Source organism: Necator americanus, chromosome I (assembly GCF_031761385.1).
Source record: "Necator americanus strain Aroian chromosome I, whole genome shotgun sequence".
Classification (NCBI taxonomy): domain Eukaryota; kingdom Metazoa; phylum Nematoda; class Chromadorea; order Rhabditida; family Ancylostomatidae; genus Necator; species Necator americanus.
This window is the reverse complement of record NC_087371.1, coordinates 27,215,142-27,240,326: the sequence shown is the minus strand read 5'-3', so window position 1 is coordinate 27,240,326 and position 25,185 is coordinate 27,215,142. Positions and strand designations below refer to the sequence as shown.

General features: G+C 44.2%; 4 protein-coding genes across 8 annotated transcripts; 2 read left to right on the top strand and 2 right to left on the bottom strand.

Moving 5' to 3' along the window:
- Positions 1 to 819: 819 nt before the first annotated feature.
- RB195_006997 (uncharacterized protein) lies at positions 820 to 8,136 on the top strand (the record flags this gene model as incomplete). Of its 2 annotated transcripts, XM_064180391.1 has the most annotated exons (24): positions 820 to 930; positions 1,052 to 1,175; positions 1,259 to 1,437; positions 1,497 to 1,631; positions 2,016 to 2,100; positions 2,232 to 2,326; positions 2,404 to 2,517; positions 2,582 to 2,728; positions 3,004 to 3,009; positions 3,064 to 3,180; positions 3,620 to 3,686; positions 3,747 to 3,902; positions 3,960 to 4,028; positions 4,084 to 4,193; positions 4,584 to 4,646; positions 6,044 to 6,136; positions 6,193 to 6,334; positions 6,571 to 6,635; positions 6,710 to 6,768; positions 6,826 to 6,925; positions 7,474 to 7,624; positions 7,729 to 7,819; positions 7,921 to 8,029; positions 8,086 to 8,136. In XM_064180391.1, 24 exons carry the CDS (start codon positions 820 to 822, stop codon positions 8,134 to 8,136), a joined length of 2,439 nt encoding a protein of 812 aa, XP_064037267.1. The 2 variants fall into 2 exon arrangements, with proteins under 2 accessions (XP_064037267.1, XP_013306107.2); XM_013450653.2 differs by having other exon boundaries at positions 3,004 to 3,180.
- A 672-nt stretch (positions 8,137 to 8,808) lies between these two features.
- Positions 8,809 to 13,178, bottom strand: RB195_006996 (uncharacterized protein; the record flags this gene model as incomplete). 2 transcript variants are annotated; one of them, XM_064180389.1, is made up of 8 exons in its annotated part: positions 8,809 to 8,817; positions 10,100 to 10,171; positions 10,236 to 10,397; positions 10,458 to 10,523; positions 11,526 to 11,615; positions 12,307 to 12,394; positions 12,453 to 12,579; positions 13,103 to 13,178. In XM_064180389.1, 8 exons carry the CDS (start codon positions 13,176 to 13,178, stop codon positions 8,809 to 8,811), a joined length of 690 nt encoding a protein of 229 aa, XP_064037265.1. The 2 variants fall into 2 exon arrangements, with proteins under 2 accessions (XP_064037265.1, XP_064037266.1); XM_064180390.1 differs by lacking the exon at positions 13,103 to 13,178 and having other exon boundaries at positions 12,453 to 12,517.
- A 548-nt stretch (positions 13,179 to 13,726) lies between these two features.
- RB195_006995 (uncharacterized protein) lies at positions 13,727 to 16,566 on the top strand (the record flags this gene model as incomplete). Of its 2 annotated transcripts, none has more annotated exons than XM_064180387.1 (2): positions 13,727 to 15,541; positions 15,631 to 16,566. In XM_064180387.1, 2 exons carry the CDS (start codon positions 13,727 to 13,729, stop codon positions 16,564 to 16,566), a joined length of 2,751 nt encoding a protein of 916 aa, XP_064037263.1. The 2 variants fall into 2 exon arrangements, with proteins under 2 accessions (XP_064037263.1, XP_064037264.1); XM_064180388.1 differs by having other exon boundaries at positions 13,727 to 15,617; positions 15,662 to 16,566.
- Positions 16,567 to 16,934: 368 nt separating this feature from the next.
- Positions 16,935 to 25,129, bottom strand: RB195_006994 (uncharacterized protein; the record flags this gene model as incomplete). Of its 2 annotated transcripts, XM_064180385.1 has the most annotated exons (11): positions 16,935 to 17,036; positions 17,391 to 17,626; positions 18,225 to 18,358; positions 18,417 to 18,533; positions 18,609 to 18,667; positions 18,733 to 18,841; positions 20,927 to 21,000; positions 21,608 to 21,685; positions 24,754 to 24,870; positions 24,928 to 25,014; positions 25,073 to 25,129. In XM_064180385.1, 11 exons carry the CDS (start codon positions 25,127 to 25,129, stop codon positions 16,935 to 16,937), a joined length of 1,170 nt encoding a protein of 389 aa, XP_064037261.1. The 2 variants fall into 2 exon arrangements, with proteins under 2 accessions (XP_064037261.1, XP_064037262.1); XM_064180386.1 differs by lacking the exons at positions 16,935 to 17,036; positions 17,391 to 17,626 and adding an exon at positions 18,075 to 18,196 and having other exon boundaries at positions 18,243 to 18,358.
- Positions 25,130 to 25,185: the final 56 nt, after the last annotated feature.

The window sequence follows — 25,185 nt, the reverse complement described above, 5'->3', positions numbered from 1 at the left end:
GTTGGCAAAGGTCCCACCTTGATCGCAACCGCAACTGTCACAGTGTCGCTCAAGTCGTTCCGACCTCACTATGCTAATATTCGTCTACAGGAGCTTCAAAGGAAACATGTGCTACTTGATTGATGTACAGTAATAAACAGTTTTAGGTTTTGTCGGGGTTTACACGTTTAGTAATTTTTCTTTAACAGGTTTTTGTTTACCGTGACAAAACGGAGTATAAACAGTCAGAAATGAACGTTGCACTTTTGATGATGATTGTAATAAGAAGTGTAAGGACGAGTAGAAGTTACTACTACAAGTTCTACTCGTTCATCCATTTCTTTCTTCTTCTACTTTAAGGAAAGGATACATGAAATAAGTAGAATGCACACTACTACGGGTACATCCCGGTACTGCACTTAGCTTAACCCGTAGAAATGAACCACTTCAATGTTTAAACAAGAGATTCTATCCGACATGAAGATGGAGCGAATGGAAATAGTGTACGGTGAGCGAAAATTATCTTCCATGTTTTTGGTGAACTTATTCTAGCCGTTATTTCCATAATGTCCGTAGTCGCGTAGCATCCGTGGAATTATCTCTGTGAATAATTTAGTCGCTTACTAGAGCAAGCATAGTTTAGTTTTTTTCGATTTCGGTCAGGGAAACAAATCTCTTCGGTTCTCTTCTCTTCATCTTTTGAATCTGTTCTTTTTGAATCATTTTTTCTTACTTGACACTTTTAGACTTCCTTGACGTACCCTGTATTTGTTTATTTTCTATTTCTGAGTTATTTTCAATCATCTTCGAGATTTTTCTAATTATTTAAAGATAGATGTAATGAGTGAGAAGCAACCCTCTACTGGTGTTTCGAGTTTGGACCATGGAGCCGATGATGTTGACCGAAATTGGATTCAAGATGTGGAACATGAGGAAACCATAGCTCCTGAAGTATTTATTCACTTTTTTTCTACAGAATTTTTGCTCGTTGTAGTGTTGGTCCATTTTTCGGATTTCATTTTGAGTATCATGAACACTTTCACATTTTTGACATAATTATTTACTTTTCTAGGCTGTAAACGAGGAGGAAGTTGAAGAGTTCATCGAAGTCGACGGTATTGTAGATGAACACGACATGGAACAGAGCGTTCTACTGCGAGGAAACGAAATTATTGTTCCTACTACGCTTCGTAACGGTATTTCACTAAATCTTCTGTATCTTCTCTTCTTAAAGTAGACAGTTGTGTTACTCTGTGTGAAACTAAAAGGGAAGTTTAAGGTGTGGAAATATTCTATGCACACGTTCCTACCTTGGGCAGTGAGCACAATTTGAACCTACCGGATTTGCTAAGTCGTGTCATAACGTTTACCAATGGTTCAAAGATGTATCTTTGTTTTTCGAAGAGATGTCGCAAACAGATTGCATTTGACGGTCATATCTACAACATCGATGGATTTGTATGAGTTGGCTCGTTCTCCTTCTTTTTCCCTAAGTCTAGTTGTCGTCAGCGTTTCAGGTGAAACCAGCAAACTGGAATTTTTGGCGATGCGTGAATCCTAGCTGTAGAGGTGCTATACGAACATCTCCTAATATAACTGAGTTACGTGTACGCGAATGTCATAGTACCACTTGCACTCCTGATGATGCGCAGGTTTGCATCTTTTCTCCTATTATTTATTATTTTCTTTCGTTTTCATAAATACCTTATTTGGGGCTAGTAAGCAGGAATTACTCGATAGTCATACCATACCAACAACTGGGTTTCCCATCTCTTTTTTTCAAAACAAATTGTATCTTTTCTCTGAGATGGATTGACTTTCTGCATTTTCATCATACGTTCTTGATATCCATAGTGAGGATAATATCCCTACATGCATTACATTTCTCACACATAACGTTTTTAACGACAAGAAAACTCTTTCAATCCTTTCACAATTCTTTTTTTTTCACTCATTTGTTCCCACCACTTTTAACCTGTAGACTTTAATTCACTACAATTTTGCTGCCCTGCCTTTGCCTTTGCAAACGTTTTCAGATAAGGCTACGTATAACTATTTACGACCTCAGATTAATGGCAGAATTCACTGATGTACCTCTCGATGCTTTGTATCACGCCTACCGTGAGTTATATGATGTTACGTTTTGATTCGTTCCTGGAATTATGAGGTTCTGAAAGTTATGCTACATGTACTGGTTCAGCTTTTTTGCTTCTCTGTAGTGTTGTTAACTAACAAACTGCTTTAGTTTTCAGTGGACAAAGTGGCTACCGAACACGTCGATATTGTCAATTTCTTCCCTCCTTTCGAGGTTCTGAAATCTAATTTGGAGGATCACCGCGGGAATCTTGTAAGTTGATATACTTAGTTCGGATATTTTTCTCTCTATGCTTCATCTCTTTATCTGTTTCTTAAAACCCTCGTTAGATCTACCGGAAACGTTTCGCTCTGGAAGCTCGTGAGTCTGACACTCACGCGATGTCCTATGATGCCTACGGCTCCACTATGGCAAAATATAAGAAAACGAAGCCATTCCCTCCAGTTTGTTTCCAGCAACATCCTTTTCATTTTTCCGCGTCTCTTCAAAAACCTCTTTCTTTTAAAGTCATTGTGCATGAGTTGTTCGGCGGAATTCCGAAGTACACCAGAAGTCCCATCACAAGACCAGCTTCTTGAGCATATGTTTTTCGATCACAACAGGAAAAGTGCAATAATCAGTCGGTTTACATTCGAAGATCCTGGATTGTTTGAGGTTTGTGGGGTACATGGCTTGTGTAATTTTTCGTCATGAAAACATATGTTTGGTTACTGTTCGCTGATTCTCTGCTGGTTATTGGATCCAACCCACTTTCTTGCACTAATGTCGTGGAACGCGACATTGGTTCGATGATAACACACTTTAGTCTCAGATCTCTTTTAGGCTCAAACATTCATCATCACGATCACTTTCTTTCCAGACTTTTTCCTTGAATTGTTGAAAACTGTGGAATAATTACATAGTGCGCTTATAATTGTGCATTTTTTTAGCAATGGGTGCGAGAGCTCCAATATCACAGCAAGCATCGATTGAAAAAAATGGGAATTCAGGACGAGCACATGTATTATCTTTGTATAAACGATGATCGCCACTTTAAATCTAACCACGGTCGGTCTTCTCTTGTGGACATGCACTGCACTGCCTTCGTCCGTGTCCACGATTGGAGGGTGAGATAATTTTTTGTTGTGAAAAAGTTTAAAAGTCAATTATTTAAACAACGGGATGTCATAATCAAGGTAAAATGACTAGAAATGTGTTTGCTATATCGGTTCCTGTTTATTTTAATTAGGTCAGTCAGTTCTTACGCAAGCCATGCATATATCTAGAAGTTATCAATTTCAAACGTTCATAATACAGTCCTTCAAGAGTTCAAAGTTCACGAGTTCTTCGCTGCTCATATCCTGCTGCTCACTGTTGCTGTACAAATGTAAAATAAAAATAAAGTGAAAGTTTTTGAGATGTTTTCTTAAGATTAACAAAATCAACCCTTTCTATTTTCCGAAGCTTGGGTCAGTGCAGTTGTTGTTTTTTTTTTTACATATTATTTTATGATGTCTTCATTTTCATGTAAGTTTTGCCATTTTTTTACTATCTATGTTTTTTCAGCTTATTATACGGCGTGAGATTTCTGAAGTTGTTGTGGACTACTGCTTGGATCACTTCTACCATGGTGGTGGGAAATCTACTGTCATGAATGTTTTTCTGTGTTAGCATACGATGATGACATTTGCAGATCTTGCTGATCTGGAAGCGTCCAAATCTGGTATTGATGTGTTTACACCTGAGGTCTTCATGCGTGACTTAGCTGCCAGACGTGAACGTACACAGCAACTTATTCAGGATACCGGCTTACAAAGAATCAAACGTAGAGCTCACCCTCCATCTCTAAGTGAGTGTGTTTTTATTATTCTCTGCTGCTTCGCATGCTTTCCGTAACATATTGTAGCGTTGAATTCTTCAACAAAGCCGAAAAGAATGGATGCCACCCAGATCGAGACGTCTACACATTCTAACTGTGACTATCTCACTGTTAATCATTTTATTTTATATACCATAATATGCGTTTACAGATCCTGATGGATTCGGAGAACAACTGCAGGGCAGGAATTATCGCTCCGTCGAATGGATGGAAAAAAATGAGAGCGTCTTCGGATCTTCGAAAGCTCAACAACGTCAGAAGGTTAGGTGCTTCATTCACGTAACCTTTGCTATGCGTCTATTTTAAAGCTGATAGAGTCTTATCAATTGAGGAATCGGCCTCTAATCTTTCGTCATTTCTGCTTAGCATATTACTTGCGAAAACCTAATATCACTTTGAACGACTGGTTTTGTACTTTTCTTAACTTCTAATATGATATGTGCAAGTAAGACGAATCTCACTTCAAACTAGCAAACGAACTGTCCCATATACGATATCTCAAACAATTGTGTTCGTTTTTGGATGAGATTTAAGTTTTTCCAGTTTTTAAGTTTTTCCATCTCTTTGCTCACATTCAGATAATGGTGAAAGCAACAATGCTTTCCATCCTTCTCATAATTCTACCCACTTGACTTGTTACTTGAGTTTAAGGCTGTGCAACAAATCGTTGAAGGTACATCATCAACAGTAGCTAACGCCTACAACTATTCGAAGGTACTATTTCCTTTACCCTTTAGACAAGTTTTTGCATTTTGCATTGAGTTGCATTTTACACTTTTTTTACATTGCATTGCATTATTTTTTCTTTGTATTGATGCGTCTCTCTCTGATGGCGCACTCTACTGCCATTTCGATATATTCATATATCTTCTAGTGTACTCTTGGTGCTGGGCAACATTTCGTAGTATCAAAACGATCCAAAGCAAATTGCATAAGCTGGTGCACTCGAAGTGGCACGGTGAAGTTAGCGGTTAGCGAGGCGGTTGTGCCGCTAACTCCTCCGTGCCTGTGATTGCGAGCCGTGACCTTTGGTTGCTGTAGTCGAACTGTAGACATGACTAAGTATCCCACCTCCACTGTCTAAGGGTATCGTCGTCGGTATTGATCATTCGGCACTCACTTGCTCCATCGTACCACTTCTTGCTCACCGGATAATGTGATTGCATCAGTACTGTAGACGGTTGTTTTATCCGTCTATATTAAGTTGCTGCAGATTTATTTGTTTTATTGAAAAGAAGCATTATTTGAAGCCATCAACCAACGAATCTGGGGTGGTACGGGTTCCAGGCGGGTAATGGCTATATGTAGTCGTAGATTGTGGAGAGGAGGGTGATTCCGTTCACCTCTCCCTGTATCAGTGTAAACGGACAACCACGGAACTGTTTCTTACAATGCAACTGTTGCAAAGCGCAACGCTTCCCCCCCCCCCCCCCCCCCCCCCCCCACTTACGATTCGTTGGAAACCCATTCTGACGAATCGCAAGCGGGAGGCGACGCAAGGGTGGCGCATTGCAACAGAAGTCTTCGAAAGGAACAGCGTTCCGGAGTCGTTCGTTTACACTGATACACTGTGAGATGAACGGAATCACTTTCTTCCCCACAATCTACGACCCCGTACAGGCCGCCTGAAACCCGTACCACTCCGGATTCGTGAGGTGGTGCCCCTTTAATACCACTCAAGTTTAATGGTTCTAACATCATGTTAGGCTGCAAAAATCGAATCAGAATTTTGCATTTTTGAAATGATTAGAGTCTCGGTGTTGTGTAGACTAATACTCACTAAGGGTGAACTATAAGATGAGCTGAACTTTGAATAAAAGAAAATGGGTTGGACTTTATTCAAAGTCGGACGCTGTAACTTCTACGCTACTTCTCTTGCGTGCTAGTGGCAATTTTATTGGCGGTGATGATGATTAATGATTCAGATTGAAATCCGATATCACAGCTGATTGAACGTTTGTTTTGAAACGTTTGAAGCTAGTATAAATGAGAGGTTTTTACAGTATCAAACAACTCGACTAAGTGAAATAAATTTTCAACGCGCAGCTTGATTTCTTAATTTTATTGTTCTGACTTCTATTTCATAGTTTTCAGAAGTTATTTTATTTCAGGAGTCATACGTCTCTCCATATATAACGAAGCGTGAGAATTTCGCCAACACAGAAATTTATAACAGCGTGCTCCAGTTCGAAATGAGCTGCGACGTATGAGTTTCGTTATTATATAATTAGAATGTAGGTTCCTGCTATGGTACGTTTAGATGCTGAAAGAACGAATGCAATATACTCGTAGTATCAAGGCAGCGAATCATTACCTCGGAAGGCTGACGCGTATCCTCGACGACGTGATGGCCGATCCTGAGTGTGCTCCGTCGAGTGCGAACGGATGTAATGTTGTTGACGGTAGGTCAAAAATTTTAACAACAACATTGTAAACAAAATTCTCACTCCCCTGTAGTGTACAGTAATTGTTTATCTGAGTATATTTACTTGGCTAAACTAGTTGCATAATCACAGGCATAAGAAGAATGCGGTAGTTTTGTTATTTCGTTCCTCTCCACGTGGCCCATTGTTGCACTCGTTATGCTCTATGCCACAGTGAAAGTAATGCCTTAACTTCATTTAATAATTCAATTAAGGTAATGCTTCATGTTCGAGTGAAACCAATGTTCCATGTACCTCCTCACCGCCTACGACCACAGAAGTAATACCTAATTCTCCGTTGTTGTAATCCATTATCTAGATTCAACGCATTTTTTCTTCTAAAAATTGCTTTAGATTCGACACCACACTCGAAAATCGCTTTTCTCGCCGTTGAAACGTGAGGCGAAAATTGAGTACGTCAAGTCTCAAATGCATATCACTGTTATTTAACACTTTTTCTACTTTTCTAGGACGAAAGGTGATGAAAGCCTCCCTCTTCGACAGAAAGTCTTAGTGCGTAAAGGTGAAAACGGGCAATTAGTGGTTGTCAGGCGTACCATTCTTGGCAAGGTACAATAATCTTTCTAGTCTTATTATTTCAGAGCACTATTTGTTAACTACCGCCGCTTTTTGTTTCCTTTGTTTTTTCTTAGTATAATGTTACGGTTTCTATGATTTTGTGCTGGTTGTGGGCTTCGAATTATGCTACTGTCTTACTGAGACGGTATAATCGTAGAGCTAATTGATTTGACATAGTCATAAGTGAACTACTAGTTCCGTTTTTCACTACCCTACGGTGAACCATCTCACATGTACGGCAGATTGTGTGGTCGGCTTTGTGCTTCACTCTGGTTCACATAGGCTTGCTTCTCACATTGAAAAGTTCTGCTTGCTTCTTGCAGTGTTACCTTTTAAATTACCACGAAATTATTCAACTTTAACCACATCTTTTGAGCTGTAATATTTTATGCCCTTAGCAGTACTGATTCTGTTCTTTTGTACAAAGATAAAATAATGTTGTCTTCGAAAGTAAGAATATAGATTCAAGGTGTTATTTAAAGATTTTTTATTTGGTTTTGTGCGTCTGGGTTTTTCAGTTAATTAAAACTTCCACATAGGTTCGAAAAATGGTGCGTGATGAACAGTGCAGTTCTGTTTCGGAGGAACCCATTGCAGAAGAGGCGCAAAGTACTCCTAGCGGTGAGGCTGAAAATCCATCACCAAGTAACACGACTTTGGAACCATGTGTTACGGATCCTTCTACTGGGGGTGAGTTCTATTGATTCTTTGTCCATTGGTTACCTCTTTTCCCTGATCTGCATTTCTTGTTTTTTGCTTTATTGAGTGAATTATGAGGCATACGAGCGTTGCAGATGGACCTCCGATCGGCGATCTGCTGCGCGATGCTCTTTATAACTCTAGAACACCACGGTATGCTCGAACACTGCTACAAGGTGTGAGACGGTGAGTTTCACTCGGATTACTGAGAATTTATTTGGAGGTGTATAATAATAGAACGGGCTGGATATTTAAAGTATTATTGAGTGTAAAAATTCTCTTTCTAGAATGGCCTATCAGAACCTGACAGAGCAAAACACCCCGTGTGCTGATGAAGAGGCAGGGCGTTTTATACGAAGGATTTCAGACCATTCCACATTAAGAGGGAAAATTGATGTAGGTTTCCTTCACCCATTCACCGATTATCTTTTAATTTTGACCTGTTTTTTCAGGAACAAGCAACAGCTCGCCGAACTCGCGGACGTCCTCGCAAGTATCCATAACTCTCCTGTTTTTGCAATATTTTGCATACTAATTTATCAAATAAACTCTAAGAAATGTCAATTCGTACAGAAAATGGAATAATCAGTGGAAATTCTCACAACAAATATTCACTCAAGTGTATAGGGTTAAGAAATTAGCGCTTTTTTTTCTTTTCAAACCTAAAAGTGTGAAAGAAGTTAAAAAGTATCGGCAGAATATTACAGGCTATTTGGTAGGGAATTTCCCCGACACGACATTGTTTTTTTTTTGGTTTTTTGGCCTTATTGATTTTTGTCTTTTGAGATACTTAAAATGAGAAGTCGGATCGATAAAGCGAAGCATTTTCGACCCCATTTGTTTTTTGCATTTAATCAAGAAGGCAAAGCCACTGAAGCTGAGATTCCAACTGTGCATGGAGTAGCTGTAATGTTGAAGGTGCCGAAGGCTGTTTGCCTTCGCCCTCCAAAAAGATGAAATCGAATTTCTGGACGGATCACACATCGGTGGATTACCATGAATTGAGAAGAAACTAATTTCTGGCATGTAACACTTTCTCAGCGCCTCTTATTTATATGCATATCTTAAGGTTTGAAAAGAAAAAAAAAAACACTTATTCCCTAGCCCAATTTCTTCCATATATACAGTTGATTAATTCTTCTTGAAATTATAGTTTTCCATTTCATTCTTGACTTTTACTGGATCTGAAAGTTTCCTTTCAAGATTAAGAAGAGGAAGAGAAATAAGCAGATTCTAGCTTGTATGTATTTGTATGGACCACTTGTGGATGGTTCCAAGAAATCTTTGCGGACTATCAATCAACGAAACGACAAAAAAGGAGACTCAACAAACATCACAACAACATTGTACACACATCTAGAGTTGTAGCTCAGAGTCTAGAAGTCCGCATAAATTTGGCATTCAGCTTGAATATGTACCTACCTGAGTCCGAACTTTAGGTATCGCCTATACGTATGCATCACTTATGAAAATTCTATAGGTAGTCGAGTCAAAACGACATGAACCACGGGTGTAGTTGTAGTGCATTTGCGTACGCGCTCGAAACTGCGCAGTAGAGGAGCAGTTGGAGCCGAGTCGGAACCGTCGAAAACTGCAGCGATGGGTGGTACCAGTAAAGGCTCAACCACAAATGAAGCGCGGTGCAGTTGCATAGGCGGTTGCGCTTAAAGCGACGCGGTGGAGATGTCGGTTTGAATCGGTGGGAGCATCGTGAACAGCAGCAATGAAGGGTGATAGCAGGGGTCCTCACTCGATCCCAACCCCTATGCTCCAGAGCACCGCTCCGAGCGCAACCTCTTACTGAGCTACACTGTGCTTCATGTCGTTTTGACTCTACTATAGATTACGAGCATGAATGTGGCGCCACTCAGTTCCCAATAATCGCCCTGAAAAATGGTGTGGGAACGGCGTTTGTTCCAGTAGGTACGTTAAAACGGGTCCTCTTCTACAAGCTCCGGTCCCCTTAGCCTATTCATTGGTTTTAGTTGAATAGACCTGTGAGGAAACCTCACTGATGTTTGACCGTTCGCTGGTGGACGTGGCGCATGGACAAGAGTTGAGTGTTTACACCTACTTCGTGCGAACAAACGCTTCTGTGCCAATGAATGGAACTATCGATCGGTAGGATGATGGTCCCAATGCTAATAAAGAGAATTTTGCTGCGATATGAGGTAATAGATGATCATGATTACACGAAAAACATAAACACATCAGCATAATCGATTATCATTCCATCGATCAGTGGGCACGGGGAGGCAAGGCGGTGGTGCTCACCTTCGTCGAGGCGCCAGGCCGAGACACTACGTTCGGCGGTAACTAATATGGGGGTGATACCGTGTATGGTTGGATCCCAGCGACAGCTCGTGATGGTCCCACCTCGATCTCAGCCGCTGGCTCCACTGCGCCACTTATGCAGCTGCACGAAGCTTCATTTTCTTTTCAAAAATCGACTCATGATTATCTCACCTCAGCGTGTGTCTTTTGTAGTTGCTTGGGTGTTTCCTTTCCGGTATTCGGTTGCTTCTTCTGTGCGGCGTTCTAAAATAGTAAGGATGTTACCTTCTGAAAACAAGAAAAAGAGAAGTTCTGTTCGTTTTCGAACCTCTTTTTTAAATGCACTCTCTCCTTCAGCTTCCTCTTTGATTTTCTTTTCAGTACTTGCCAACTTTAGTTCCGGTGAAGGTTCATATTTCAACAGTATCACTTTTTTTGATTTATTCGCTCGATCTTTCTCGGCAGAGTAGTATCTGGGAGGGACATGCTGCTGAATTGAAGCTGAATTATTAGGAGAAGTACATTTTTGAAATGTCCAATCCTAGCATACCTTTCTAATATTTTCATACGACATTGTCGGTTTCAAGGGACCTTGCGATTCCGTAGCCGTATTTAACTGTAATAAAGACGTAAATGATTGGACAGTAGGTGCAGTACAATTTGAATTTCAGTTCCACTGGGTGAAATACTTCGAGCCAGATGTCGAAAGCTTTTTGTTTTGACGATGTTTTAGTTCGACTTCGAGGAGAGAGGGCAAACAAAGGAAATACTATGCAAAATAACTCCAACTGGGATGGATTGACTTAACCAAAGGAGAGCAACGCGCTTGTCTAAGCGCTGATTCTCTCTTCTTGTCACATAAACCCTCTTCCCTCTCTCCTCGTCTTGAATTTAAAGGCATCACCCCACGAATCTGAGGTGGTACGGATTTCAGGTGGAGTGTTCGTATACGGGATCGTAGATAATGGAGAGAAGGATGATCCCGTCCGTTTCTTCTCAATTGCCATAAAAAACGGCCCGGAAGATACAGGCCCGGAGTTCGGTTGGAGCGCTCCAGATCTTGTGCACGCGCCGCATCTTTCGGGCCGTTTTTTACGGCAAGTAGGAAGAAATAAACGGACCCCCTTCCGTTTATTTCTTCCTACTTGCCGTAAAAAACGTACTTCCTTCTTCACACCCCGCCCCTCTCCAATCTACGATCTCGTATACGAATACTCCACCTGAAATCCGTACCACCGCAAATTCGTGGGGTGATGCCTTTAAGGCGTACAGCGACTAACCGAGTTGAACACCTTCAGCACAATCTATAAGCATAGCGACTTTGTTCTACTATCTGTGATGTCACACTGCTGAGACTGTGCATTCCGCACGTGTAATGGCGGTCCAGAACGTAACGTGAAGCGCGATGAGGTCAATACCCCACCGCTTTGAGCGCACCCACTTCCATACAGCCCGGAGTGTAGGAATTATCAGAGAATAGAAATGCAAGTTAGTTGCAGATTATTATAGGTAAAGTTAGATCCTCTGCTGTTTTCGCACATACAACAAATTACGGTACAAAAGATTACGCAGATCTATAATTAAACGAGTACATGAAAATCATTGAGACGATCCATACATCTCGTTGGCTTTTCTTGCTGTCATCAAGTGTATCGTCATGGGACGAAATTGTTGCACACCACTCCTTCTCTTGTGTCCTCATCGCCATCTGAAATCATCGTAGCTCTCAATTAGAATAGTAAATGGGTGAAATGTAGTTGGGGGGGGGGGGGCAGGTGCACACAGCCCCCCCCCCCCCCCACCCCCCCCCCCCCCCACCCCACCCCCCCCCCCCACCCCCCCCCCCCCCCCCCCCCCCCCCCCCCCACCCCCCACCCCCCCCCCCCCCCCCCCCCACCCCCCCCCCCCCCCCCCCCCCCCCCCCACCCCCCCCCCACCCACCCCCCCCCCCCCCCCCCACCCCCCCCCCCCCCCCCCCCCCCCCCCCCCCCCCCCCCCCCCCCCCCCCCCCCCCACCCCCAACCCCCCCCACCACCCCCCCCCCCCCCCCACACCCCCCCCAACCCACCCACCCCCCCCCCCCCCCCCCCCCCCCCCCCCCCCCACACCCCCCCCCACCCCCCCCACCCCACCACACCCCACCCCCCACCGGCCACCACCCCCCCACAGACCCAACTCCAAAATAACCCCCACCCCCCCCCCCCACACACCCAACCCCCCCGGCGTCCTTATTTCTCGAAGTAGATAATTAAATCAATCGGGACCCTTGGAGACTATGAGATGTAAGCTAAAGCTACTAAGAGAAAAAAGTAAGTAGGAGCGTCGAAAAATAAGGGCGCCTGAGTGCTGTCCTCCTCCCCCAACTACATTTTCCCTTAGTAAAGTTCGTGAAATACTACCTCTTCTGTAATTTCAGGCAAATTTTTGGGAATTTTCAGCAGTTGTTCGAGTGTAACAACCGTGTTATCCTTCGAAGTAACTCGTGGGCTAGAAAATGGCGAAAGTTCGAATATAGTTTCTTCTTAAACTGAATGTGAACATTTACAGTGAGCATGTGTTCCAGCTGTACAGACTCCCATACTCTCCTGTCTTCTCCCAGTCAAGTTTCATAGAGAGGTCAAACTTATTCCTCTTGAATATCTGTAGGAAGATGTTACGCAGAAGGTTGTAGTCTGAAAGGTTAATCCTTTGAAATTCGAATAAGTTTGAGTCAAAGGTACAGATAGAGTGGATGGAAGGATAAAGTACACGGCGTTGATCAATCCTTATGGAGCGCTTACGCTGTCGACTTAATTTTAGAAATTAGAAATTTCACGCCCGTTTGTTAACGGACATGCGTGCGCGCGTGCAGCCTTGCAATGATTTGCAGCGCTTAACCAATGTATCAAGTCAGCGTTTCCATCCTCTCAGACAAGTCCGATTCCACTTTATTGACTCCGGAGGAATGAAGGGCTTGGTTGGGACCGGGACAGTTTCGGACCAACGATCGTGCAGTCATCCAGCCAGACAGCCGAACCTCTTAGCAATTCTGCTACACCTATCTCCAAAAGTAGAAATATTGTTCTGAAGTTTAAAGAGCTGATGGAATATCCTTGTATAATTATTTCTGTATTTGAATCAATATTTCATCTTAGTTCGTCAGTTGTCAGTGCAAAACCGACGAATATTTCTTTTTTGAAATCCACTCAGTTTTACCAGACTTTCGAAAAAGCGCTGAAATTAAATGCGCTGCACTGTACTGTATGCTTATGGTAGATACGAGTACATCCATGCGAGTTTTTCATTTACTATGGATCTAATGTGGTGTTCAAAAACGGAAGTTATATCAGTGACTCCACGGATCTCCCTCACTAGAGGAATCACAGCCGGCTAATCGCGAGGCTACGTGGCGCGTCCCCGGGTGGCGGATAGGGGGCTAATCGCGGACCAAAAGCGACCTTGTGCTTGCCCAGAGACGCAGGTGGATTCAGGGGATGGACTCCTTGTTTCTGCTGAGCCAGGACTGACTCATGACATCCTTGTATCCCGCACGTCGGTCCGGCCAAAAGCCTGCAATCAAGTGACTGGGAGGTGCAAAGGAGGCGGTTTGGAGTCGCCTCCAACAAATAAGCTCCACATGTCCACTCCGGGAGAACGAAAGTTCTCCCAGAAACTCATGGGACTAGAGGCTTGCAACCTGCCTATGGGTTTTAAAATTTTTAAGCAAAACACAGTAATAGAAAAGAGTCTCCTGATTCCGAAGGAAAGCCTGGTACGGTAGCGCCAGGTAGGACGGAGTTGCAGGAGCCATGTAGGCTACCAAAACGGAAAAGGACTAGGATGGCGATCTGTACTTATAACGCACGTACGCTTGCATCGGAAGCGGCCATCGAAGATCTGATGATGCAAGCCAAGAAGATCAAGCACGACGTCATCGGACTGACCGAGACGAGACGACGTCACTCTCTCAACGCTGTATTTGAAACTGGAGAAGAACTGTTCTTAGGAACATGCGACAGTAGAGGTGTTGGTGGAGTTGGCGTCCTCGTCAACACGAGTATGGCAAAGAACATCGACTCTTTTGAACAACTTACGACCCGAATCGGACGTCTGCGGATGAGAAGATGTGGACCAACACCAGCTTTGACTATCTTCGTCGCTTACGCTCCAACATCGAGCTACGAAGAAGAAAAAGTCGAAGCTTTCTATATGGACCTGGAGAAGTTCTACCGAGAAGACCATGCCTTCTACAAGGTCATAATTGACGATTTCAACGCCAAGGTTGGCCCAAGAAGAACGCCGGAGGAACTTCACATCGGGACCCACGGCCTACAATGGAATGACCAGGGGGAGAGGCTCTCCGAGTTCATCATGACGACTAAGACCATCCATGGGAACTCGCAATTCCAGAAGCCCTCCTCTTTACGCTGGACGGTGGAGTCACCCGGTGGAGGGTACCGTAATGAAATAGACCACATCATCGTCAATAAAAGGTTCTGCCTGACGGACGTCGGTGTTGTACCAAAGTTCTATACGGGATCGGACCATCGCCTCCTCCGAGGAAGATTTCCCTTCACAAGGAGAGCAGAGAAAGCCGCCAAGTTCAGAGAGAGAAATCCCAGGACTACCATCAACTGGGATCTCTTCGCTACGCTAGCCGGCTTTTGGGAAGATTCCGCAATGGACAACATCGACGAGGAAGATGACCGGCTTGTTGAACACCTTCACGACTGCGCGAAGAAGGCTGAGAGTTTTAAAACCACCAAGAGGCGCCTGTCTCTTGAAACTCTTGAGCTGATACGCCAGCGTGGAGCAGCACGGGCCGCAGGGAACCAAGAACTCACGTCCGAGCTCGCAAGGCTTTGCAGAGAGGCGATAAAGGAAGACCTTAAAGAGAGAAGAGCAGAAGTGCTGGCTGAAGCTGCAGAGGTGGGGAAAAGCATCCGCTATGCCCGTCGAGACTTCGCCAGTCACAAGCCGAGGATGACTGCTCTCCGGAACCCAAAGGGAACAGCCATTGCATCGGGAAGAGGAATGGAGAAAATCATCTACGACTTCTACTCTGATCTCTTCGACAGCCATGTCCACTTGCCTCTTCCCCATCTGAGGGAAGACGGACAAGTCATTCCAGAAGTTCTCCCGTCCGAAATACGACATGCTATCATGTCGGTAAGAAATCGTACGGCACCTGGTCCTGACAGAATAAGACCAGAACACCTGAAGAGCCCTCCGCCAGCACTCATCAACACCCTGGCGAGGCTCTTTACACGTTATCTGTCGGAATGCAAGGTTCCTAAACAGTGGAAAACCAGCAAGACCGTGTTGTTGTATAAAAAGGGAGATCCACATGACGTCGGCAACTATCGTCCAATCTGCCTACTGTCCGTCATCTACAAGCTCTTTACAAGAGTAATCCTTAATAGGATTGAAAAAGTCCTGGATGAAGGACAGCCATGCGAGCAAGCAGGTTTTCGAAAAGTATTCAGCACGATTGACCACATTCACACTGTTTCGAAACTCATCGAGGTATCACGAGAGTACAAGATGCCGCTCTGTCTCACCTTCATCGACTTGAAGAAAGCCTTCGACTCAGTTGAGACGGAAGCGGTCGTGGAAGTCTTGGACAACCAAGGCGTCCCTACTCAGTACATAAAGGTACTTCGAGAGTTGTACAGTAACTTCACGACCGGAATTTCGCCATTCTACAAGAACATCATCATTGACGTGAAGAGTGGGTTCGACAGGGTGATACAATTTCACCCAAAATATTCACAGCCACCCTCGAGAACGCAATGCGAAAATTGGAATGGGACGACATGGGAGTGAAAGTTGATGGTCGGCAGCTACACCATTTGCGCTTTGCTGATGACATCGTACTGATAACACCTAGCATCAGCCAAGCGGAACGAATGCTGACCGAATTCGACGAAACATGTGGATGCATCGCTCTTCAGCTGAATCTACAAAAGACGATGTTCATGCGGAACGGATGGGTCTCGGATGCCCCATTCACGCTCAACGGAACGAACATATCCGAATGCACCAGCTACGTTTATCTGGGTCGGGAACTGAACATGATGAACGACCTGACCCCCGAGCTGGGTAGGAGGAGACGAGCGGTTCGGGGAGCGTACAAGAGCATCGAGGATGTAGTGAAGAAGACCAGGAACACCCGGATCCGTGCTCACCTCTTCAATACCATCGTACTTCCTGTTTTGACCTATGCTTCGGAAACCTGGGCATTTCGCAAGCAGGAAGAAAACGCGGTGAGCGTCATTGAACGCGTAATTGAGAGAGTGATGCTAGGAGTATCCCGTTCCACGCAAGTGAGGGACGGGATTCGAAATTCTCTCCTACGTCAACGATCGAAGATTAGAGACGCCGCCGCGTTTGCCAAGGAAAGTAAAATAAGGTGGGCCGGACACGTGATGCGCTTTAATGACAACCGTTGGACCAAAGCTGTGAGCGACTGGGTTCCCCGCGATATTAAGCGCACTACAGGAAGACCGCCGACCCGATGGTCAGATTTCTTCACGAAGTCCATCAAAGAAAAATATGATGCTCTTCGTGTCCCACGCGAAAGGAGGAACCACTGGGCTACTCTGGCACGCGATCGGGACAAATGGAAGAATTACTGGCGCCCGCTCTACCAGTTCGAAGATCAACGGGAGTCAAGGTGATCAAGGTGATCAGTGACTATAGTACGTGAGGATTTGGTGGTTGAGATTTCATCAAAACGAAGAAGATATTAGAGAGAAATCAACGAATCCAAAGATTCGATAAAGTAAGGGTAAAGGATAAAGTGTCTGGCATCAATCATTAGTGTTCAGTTCATTTTAAAATCGTTTGGAGTTCAAAAACGCGTGTTTAGCCTACACCGTGACTTGCGGTGGCTAGCCGATGCGTCAAGTCAGTGTTTTTATCCTCCCAGACAAGTTTGGTACCAATTTATCGACCCCAAAGATATGAAAGGCTTGGTGAACACTAGGATTCGAACCTTCGATCGATCGTGCAGGCAGCGGAACCCCTAACCGACTGCGCTACGCTCTTATATAGATGAATAGATCAACACTTCCTCTTGAGAAGTACCGTATAACCTGCTCTGATGCTCTCTATCGTATGAAAGTGGTTCCTCCGCTGAGATTTGCATCTGAAACATACAAAGGAACGGTAGAGAGGGTTCCGGATTCTACGCGAATCCCTCCGAGAAATCACGTCTTCAGTAGGTATGTCGGGAGATACGCGAACACATCTCGACCAACCCACGTTCCAGTCTTACATGGAGACGCGGACAATCTTCGTCGATGTCCTTCTGGCCATAAAGAAACAGAGGAGTACACAGAGAAGTTATAAAGAAATATGTGAAGATAAATGACAATGAACATCTTTATATAGGTAATTTAAAGATATTACCACACGAATCTGCGGTGCTACGGGTTCCAGGTGGATAATGCGTATACAGCATCGTGGATTGTGGGGAAGAGGATGATTTCGTTCGTCTCACCTTGCACAAATGTGAACGGACAACCCCGGAACGCTGTTTCCCGCCTCCCGCCTGCGATTCGTCCGTAAGGGTCTTCAACGAATCGCAGGCGGGGCGAGGCGCTAACGTTGCGCATTGCAACAGAAGACGTCGTAAGAAACAGCGTTCCGCGATAGTCCGTTTACACTGATACAAAGAGAGATGAACGAAATCATCCCCTTCCACACAATCTACGACCACGTATAGGCATTGCCCGCCTGAAACCCGTACCACTCCAGATTTGTGGGATGATGCCTTTAAAGTAACCAGATGCACCTTTATCTCATGTTTCACGTGAGGATTTATCTTTCTTCTGGAGCGAACGGATACAAATTTGAGATCACCTCACATCACAAAATCCAAAGAGATGTGTCTGATTCTCCAAAACAAGTTCCAAAGTTTCAGTTGCTTGGAATTATATCATAGCCGGTGATGCGCTGTATGATTAGCGGTAGGTAAGCAGAGTCAGTTATTTAGACAGCAACGAAGGTAAATCTCTTGGGGTACGCACCATCGCTAATTGCTCTGCCGAGGCGTGATCGGAGCATGGCCAAAATCATGACCAAAACTCCGCTGGGACCTTCCACACACGCGCTAGAACGTACATATACACACATATACCTTCCACCAGTATCCCGCTACATTCTCTGTTTTATATATGAGACCTCAAATTTGTTCAGCGGGTTGCGTATCTGCCTTGACGCATGCTTTTCCTCTGCTTTGCACACGTGCTCTCCTTTCTCTGGCCTCTCGAACCCGCTTCTCGAATTCAACAAATCCGGTGCCGACTATATATTGTTCTGACCGAATAGTTACCTGGAGTGATCTCATAACCCAGTTGCTTTATGTGGATTAGATAAAGCTCGAACTCTTTTGGGGATTGTTCCAGGAGTTCCGGTTCTTTTTCAGTCTTTTCACGCTCTGTGGCCGCATGATCATTCATATTCTTCCTAAACTTTCAGTTAATTCACTTTAATAATAAGAATTTCGGTTAACAAAACCACATACCACGGTAAGGAACCGATTAACATTTCTACAAGCATATAGAAAAGTGACCAGAGATCATCATGACGACCTTGTTCCTCTCTACTATGTGCATTGATTGAACAGTAACGATTTGTTCCTCTAAAACGTTGCACATTACTGAGTGAGTTTCTGTTTCAACAAGCAGTAGATGATGTGATGTGTTATTGGTCCTACCTAAATTGACACGTCCTTCTGGGATTTCGAAGCACCAATTTTCCGCCTGGAGTCATTCTCTGGAAAAATTATCTTTCCATTTGAAAGAAAAACTATAAAGTATTGACAAACTAGTACTACACACCCTGAAAGATCTTGCCAATCCAAAATCAAATATGTGGATTACTTTCTCCTTCGAAGTTCCCGTCTCACCGATCGCATAGTTCGATGGTTTCACATCTCGGTGGATATACCTGATCACAAGGTTTTGGTAAGAGACAGGTGAGGAGACAAGCATATAAAATTCAAAGCATGCGGAAGTCCCGCTCTCAGACAACGGTTTGTTTACATGTTCCTTCTAACATGTTCTTACCTGTTCGGGGGTCTTAAGGGGCAGCCTGTCACGAACCTGACGTGGTAAGGGAATCCGGAAAAGCCAGAGATGAGGTTGTACGTTCCGCGGTGATTCCGCTCATCTCTCCCTCAATCATCTCGTCGTAGAATTAAGTTTAGATTATTGTAGCTGCCACTATTGTGCATGCGTCGCATCCAGGAAGAATGCTAGAATCCGCAGCTTGCGAAAGTGCCGCAACCTCAACGACTTGCTTGGAGGCTTATATGTTCTTTCTTGTTTGGGAGATATCAGGTAAGAACGTCACAAGTATGAGGTGGTCCACATAAAGTGTGACGGGCTATGCAAAATCCAAGGATGCGCTGACTCCTTGCGCCAAATAAAACGCTGAGGACATTGACTGGACTTTCCAGCAAGATTGGCCACCAGCACACGGTGCAAAAAAGACACTGGAGTGATGTGAGACTAATCTTCCAGATTTCTGGATGAATGTGTTTGGCCGTCAAACTCGCCCAATCTCAATCCTTTGGATTTTGTTGTCTGGTCGGTGCTAGAGCAAAAAACCTGCTCTTTCAACTATAAGTCACTGGATTCCCTGAAAAGAGTCCCGGAGAAGCTATGGGGCATGGGAGATGATCGCGCGCATCCTCAAAAATTTCCGGACGAGATTGGATGTTAGTATTGAAACTAAATGCAGTAATTTTGAATGTGATGTTGAGATCTTATGCAGGATCTTGTAGATATTGTATGAAAAATCTTCTTATTTGGATTGATTGGTGCAAAGTTGTGGGTAATTTTTTGCGTCATATTTCATGTGGACTACATTCAGCCTGTCTACATCAGGCTTCCCCTTCAGGGTCCAGTCGTTGGATATTTTGGAGGCGAAGGCTTGAAGGGTTATGTATACTTGTAACGTTCTTACCTGATATCTCCCGAACAAGTAAGAACAGTTAACTGATGCTACCGAACTTTCGCAAGGTGCGGATTCTATTTATAATTCTAATTCACTTGTGGATCCAAGTACGTGCGGTTGATGATCAATGATGTCTTCTCACCAGCCTATTCTAACGAAACCAATGAATAATGGCTGCTGACGGGACCGGAACGTGTACGTAGAAGACCCTTCTAACGTATCTCGTAGGACCTAGAGTGTTTCTCATGCCGTTTTTTACAGCAATTAGGGAGATAACAGCGGAAGCACCCCGGATTTAGCAACCTACAAAGCCATCTCTAGCATGTCCCGCGGATTCCCTCACCACGTCACATTTTTGGTATGCTGCCTTTAAGGGAGATATCAAGTAAAAATCTTACAAGTATACGTCAAGATTCCCCTCCAGAGCATCCAAGGTTCGCATGATTCCTTTGGGATCGTTTGCTGTGTCTTATCTCATCCTTTGTTGTCGTATTTACGATGTCAAAAGAATCCTACGATCCACTGCTGTGGAGGGGAAGCTTGATGTACACCTGTCACGTTCTCACCTGATATCTCTCGCCTACAGCTCTCAAACAAGTAAGAACATGTTAGAACAAACATTTTAACCGGCGAGCAGGTCATTTTCTGAGGACGGAACTTTCGCAACGTTTGTATTTTGTAATTCTCCGTTGAGGAGACACCATAGGTGCGATAGGGAGAAGCCGGACCCTCCTCAGGTGAAAGGGTTTTAGCTCATGGGGTGCAACTTAAGTGAAGGGGGTCCTTCCGCCAACTGTCTAAAAGAGAAGGAGGTACCTTCCCCAACAGTTCAAAAGTGAAGGGGATCAGAGCACCGGCTCCTACTATCGCATCTATGAGAGACACGTTGAACAGCAATCGAAAACATTGCTTAGAAATGCTACTAACGGATTTCCAATGCCTACTAATCGTCGACACGATTTTTTTAAAAATATTGAGTGAAGTATAGTTATGTCTTTTGTACACATTTTTTTTGTCTGATTGTTAGAACTAGTTGGTGGAAAAATTCAAAAAACCAACGAAAAAACCACTTACCCTGCATTGTGGAGTTCTCGTAAAGAGTCGAGCGCTTGAACTGCAATCACTGTGACAGTGAAAAGTGTAAATTTCTGGAAACACATGCAAACTAACCAAGCACACACAAAGAGAGAAAGATAACTGAGAACTAGAAGTTGTTCCGCTGTTTCGAGAATTTCATTCTCCTTTTCTTCAAAAATTTATTAAAGGATAAAGCGTTTGGCGCTCATCAATACCTAGTGATGCATCAGCGTAAGTGGCTGTGCTCAAATCGGCGCCACGAAGCGTGGACGTTTGCGTCGCGAGGATTCCTGCTAACACCACACATCGCTGCAGTTCGCGTTGATCCCAGGGCGATCCTAACCGCTACACATCCCTCTCCGCTTCAAACGCAACCGGTTACGCAACTGCAACGTGCTCAATGTCATTTTGATAATCTACGGGATCCAACTGACGTAATGAGGCAGTTTGGTTATTCTCTCGGGCAAGCCTGGTTCTAACTTAACTACTCCATGTCAGACAATAAAGGCTTGTTGGGCTTAGAATGTGAATAAAACCATCAACCGGGCAGATTTTGTTGTGGCTAGTATCCAGTGCTCTACAAACCATCATATATGCACTTTTGGAGCATTCTTTTATTAAGTAAGAAAAGGGACTGTTACTGGATATTCCTCGCATTGTGTTGTTATTTGGGCTTACCTGACTTGGAATAATTTTTCTTAAATCGCTGACTGAAGGTCCGAGAAGTGTCATGATCATAAAGTTGTAATTGTCAAACTGAAATGAGCGGACAACGATTTTATAGAAAAAAAAACATTTGTGGGGTATAGAGGTCAAATTTCATAGTATTTCGTAGTAATTTTGTATTGCCGAGTACGTCTAAGATTTCGCAACTGGATACCTCTGTTTCCGTGGAAAATTCACTCAAAATTGAAAATATTTTGAAATTATTTCTCACGGAGGACAGAGCTTTCACCCATGACGAATGCAGAGGTTAGGCATTCTCCTTGAGATTAGAACAGTACCAGGAAAGAAATTTCTCCAGAAAGTATCAAACTTCACGGAGACCGTAACGATTTTTCGTTACTAACTTCCTATTTTGTGGTATTCTTTGCTCTGAAGTCTCGCACCCAGACAAGGAGTCATTCATTTCTTTTTTGGATCCGAGCGCTGATAATTTTTGAAGGAGATATATCGGGACTGTTGTTACGGCGGGGACTCTTCAAAATATGGCAGCTACCGGATCATCTGTAGGCGCTCCATATCACGAACCTCTAGGCAACACAGTGTGTTTGGCCACTAGTTCATTAGATCAAAACAAAACATTTGTTTTTCCCGCAGCTCAGTTTTCTGTGAAGGAGCCACAGTACATCTTCAAAAATAGTTACATCATAGAAGCAGTCCTTTTTTTGAAAATTCTGGAATTTAAATCACGGGAGCGGGAGGGGAAGAAGGCTGTGTTACACATCTTTTTCTGAATTGACGTAATGACTTAATCGGCGGGCTGTTACTGCCGGACGCGGTTGCGCGCACCTTCGCCGAGCGGTGCCGTCCTTGAACACAGTTCGGCCCAAATTTTCTTGATCCACATCAAGAGCTCGCACAGAATCCATCTATTCGCCGCTATTCCATATCTTGCAAGACTTGGCGTCTCCCTTGAACTCCCTACTCTCGACTCCCAGTGACCCGAGTAGCTCAGGTCGGACCATACGGGAGTTCGGCCTAACGAAACGAAGAGTTGTTACCAAAAACTACATGTTCCTTTCAGGCATTTAACCTATTTGGGTCGGGTTTTTAAGGCGTGCTGGACGAGAGTGCATTTTTTCAACATCTGGGTAACATATAACTGTGCAAATTGTACAGCTTGCTTATACTCATATACGTGACTGCATTTAGTAAAAGCAGGGACCACCGTAAAAAAATGGCTCTTGAGACAAGTAACAATTCAGTACTCGTTGCCCACATTCTTAGAAGTCCCAACATCGTCAATTTCGTAATCTTGTATTTTTTTAAGGAAAGATGTGACGTCGGCATATACTTAGATGGCCCGTCTCCACTGTACGTGCGGGCCCCAGCATCTCCTCCACTCGTTTCGTTCCCTCGCTATTGTCATCCAGGATGTTCTCAAGTTTCGTGAGTGACGTTGACGAGGTCCTTGAGCCGCATCCAACTGAGCTCTCAGCTGGTCCATCCGTGTAGCGAACACGTCACCCCATCTCGTTGGCGGTCTCCTTCGAGGACGTTTAGCGTCCCTTGGGGTCCACTCTAGCGTTCTCTAGTCCATCTATCGTCGATTCTTCTCATAATGTGAGCGGCCCTTCTATGCTTTGCTTTCGATATATATTCCGCTAGATCGCGAAGATGGAACATTCCTCTTAAGTTGGAGCTGCGAAGACCGGCTAAGTGTTGTGTGCGCTGGTTGAACTTCAAAAGACATCTCTCAAGGCCTCTGTGGGTAGTAAGTAGCTTCCTGGACGTGGCAGCGGTGTTTGCCCACCTCTCCGCTGCGTACCAGAACGCTGGAAGAATTGTCGAGTCGAGCAGGAGGGCCCGAAGATCTTGGTCCGTCAGTTGGTCCGTAGCTTCCTTGACAGTTGCGAATGCTGCCCATGCTGCTCTCATTCTTCTATTCAGTTCTTCTTTCAAGTCGTTTTCCATGTTCATAGAACGTCCGAGGTATACGTATGACGAAGTTTCCACGATTTGGGAACCTTCAAGTTGTACTCCTCCGTCCTGGCAGTAGGCGTTCTTCACGAACTGTGTCTTCTTTCTGTTTATTCGCAGTCCTACTCTCTTCCCTGCTCCGTTCAATGCGTTGAGCATCGTTTGTACTTCATTGGTACTGCTCGAAAAGAGAACGATGTCGTCCGCGAAAGGAAGGTTCGAGAGAAATCTTCCATCAACACGTATGCCCCTTTCTTTCCTGGAAAGTGGTTTCATCATTCATTATGATGCAATATCAGGCGATATAGTATCGCCTAAGCTATCGCCGTGTCGTTCCTGCTTTCCAATGAGAATGGTGAGGGGGCGGTGGCTAATTAGCTAATGTCCTCACAAACGACGCGTCCACACCTTGATCGACCAGCACCGAAAATACTGCATTCGTTTCTACGTTGTTGAAAGATTTCTCATAGTTGACGAAAGTTGGAAAGGGCAGGCGGTATTCTCAGCAGACCTCTGTGACACTCGACACGGTCTGGATGTAGTCCAAGCAGCTGAACCCTTGACGAAATCCAGCTTATTCTTGAGGTTGGGCTTAACCCAGCGTTCTCGAAATGCGCGTGAGGATGACCTTGGTGAATACTTTGGGCAACACGCTCAGCAAGCATATCGGTAGTTCCGAAGGTCCTCTCGGTCACCTTTCTTATGGATAAGAACGGTTTGCGAGGTCTTCCACTGGTCTGGGACCCTTTCTTTCTGAAGGTAGGATGTCATGTACACTGCTAAGATTACATGAAGTGGATGCCCAGCAGCCCGAATAAAGCCTGCTGATATAAAATCAGGTCCGGGGTCTGTGCCAGGTTTCCTGCTCTTGATAGCAACTCGAAGGGAGAATCAGTGGTGGAGCTCTACCAGCGGTGGTGGTGAAGCTCCGTTGGCATATAATTTTCATATAATTCAAACCTATGATCTTATCTCATTTGTGCAGTCTTTCTACCTGTATAGGCCACTAGTGGTGCCGTTCTATAGAAGAATTTTAATGGCCATGACCCTGATATTCTAGAATTCTAGAATTCTAGTATACTAATGTTGGTTTGCAAGTAACTGGACTATAGTCACCAATTTCCTAGAAGCTGATCCTTGATTGTAACGCAGTTTTGCTCCTTAACAATAACAACACCTACTTTGCCACTTTCAACCCACAACGGACAATGAAGGCTTTTAGTCTCGTTAATTTTCTTCATAACTTTAGCTTCCATCTTTAGGATCTCCTCCTCTCGTGCACTATCCTGGTCTTCTGCCTAAGTGGTGCGAATTTATAGTGAACCAAAAAAGAAGTGCAGTTTAGAAGCACAAACCTTGCAAGCGAACCGTCGATGAGGTGACTCGATGAGAGCGACTTCATAAATCACTCCACATCCACCTTCACCAAGCTTACGACAAGCCTGAATTGTATGAATAATGTTACGACAAACATTCAGAGTTGATACTTGATAGACTAACTATATATTTTCCACTAATAATAGAGGTTAGTTGTAGGTTGACGTTAGGTCTACCCATACGGTGAGTACAACTGGTTAGAAATAACGGCATACTCACTCGACATAGAGTTTATA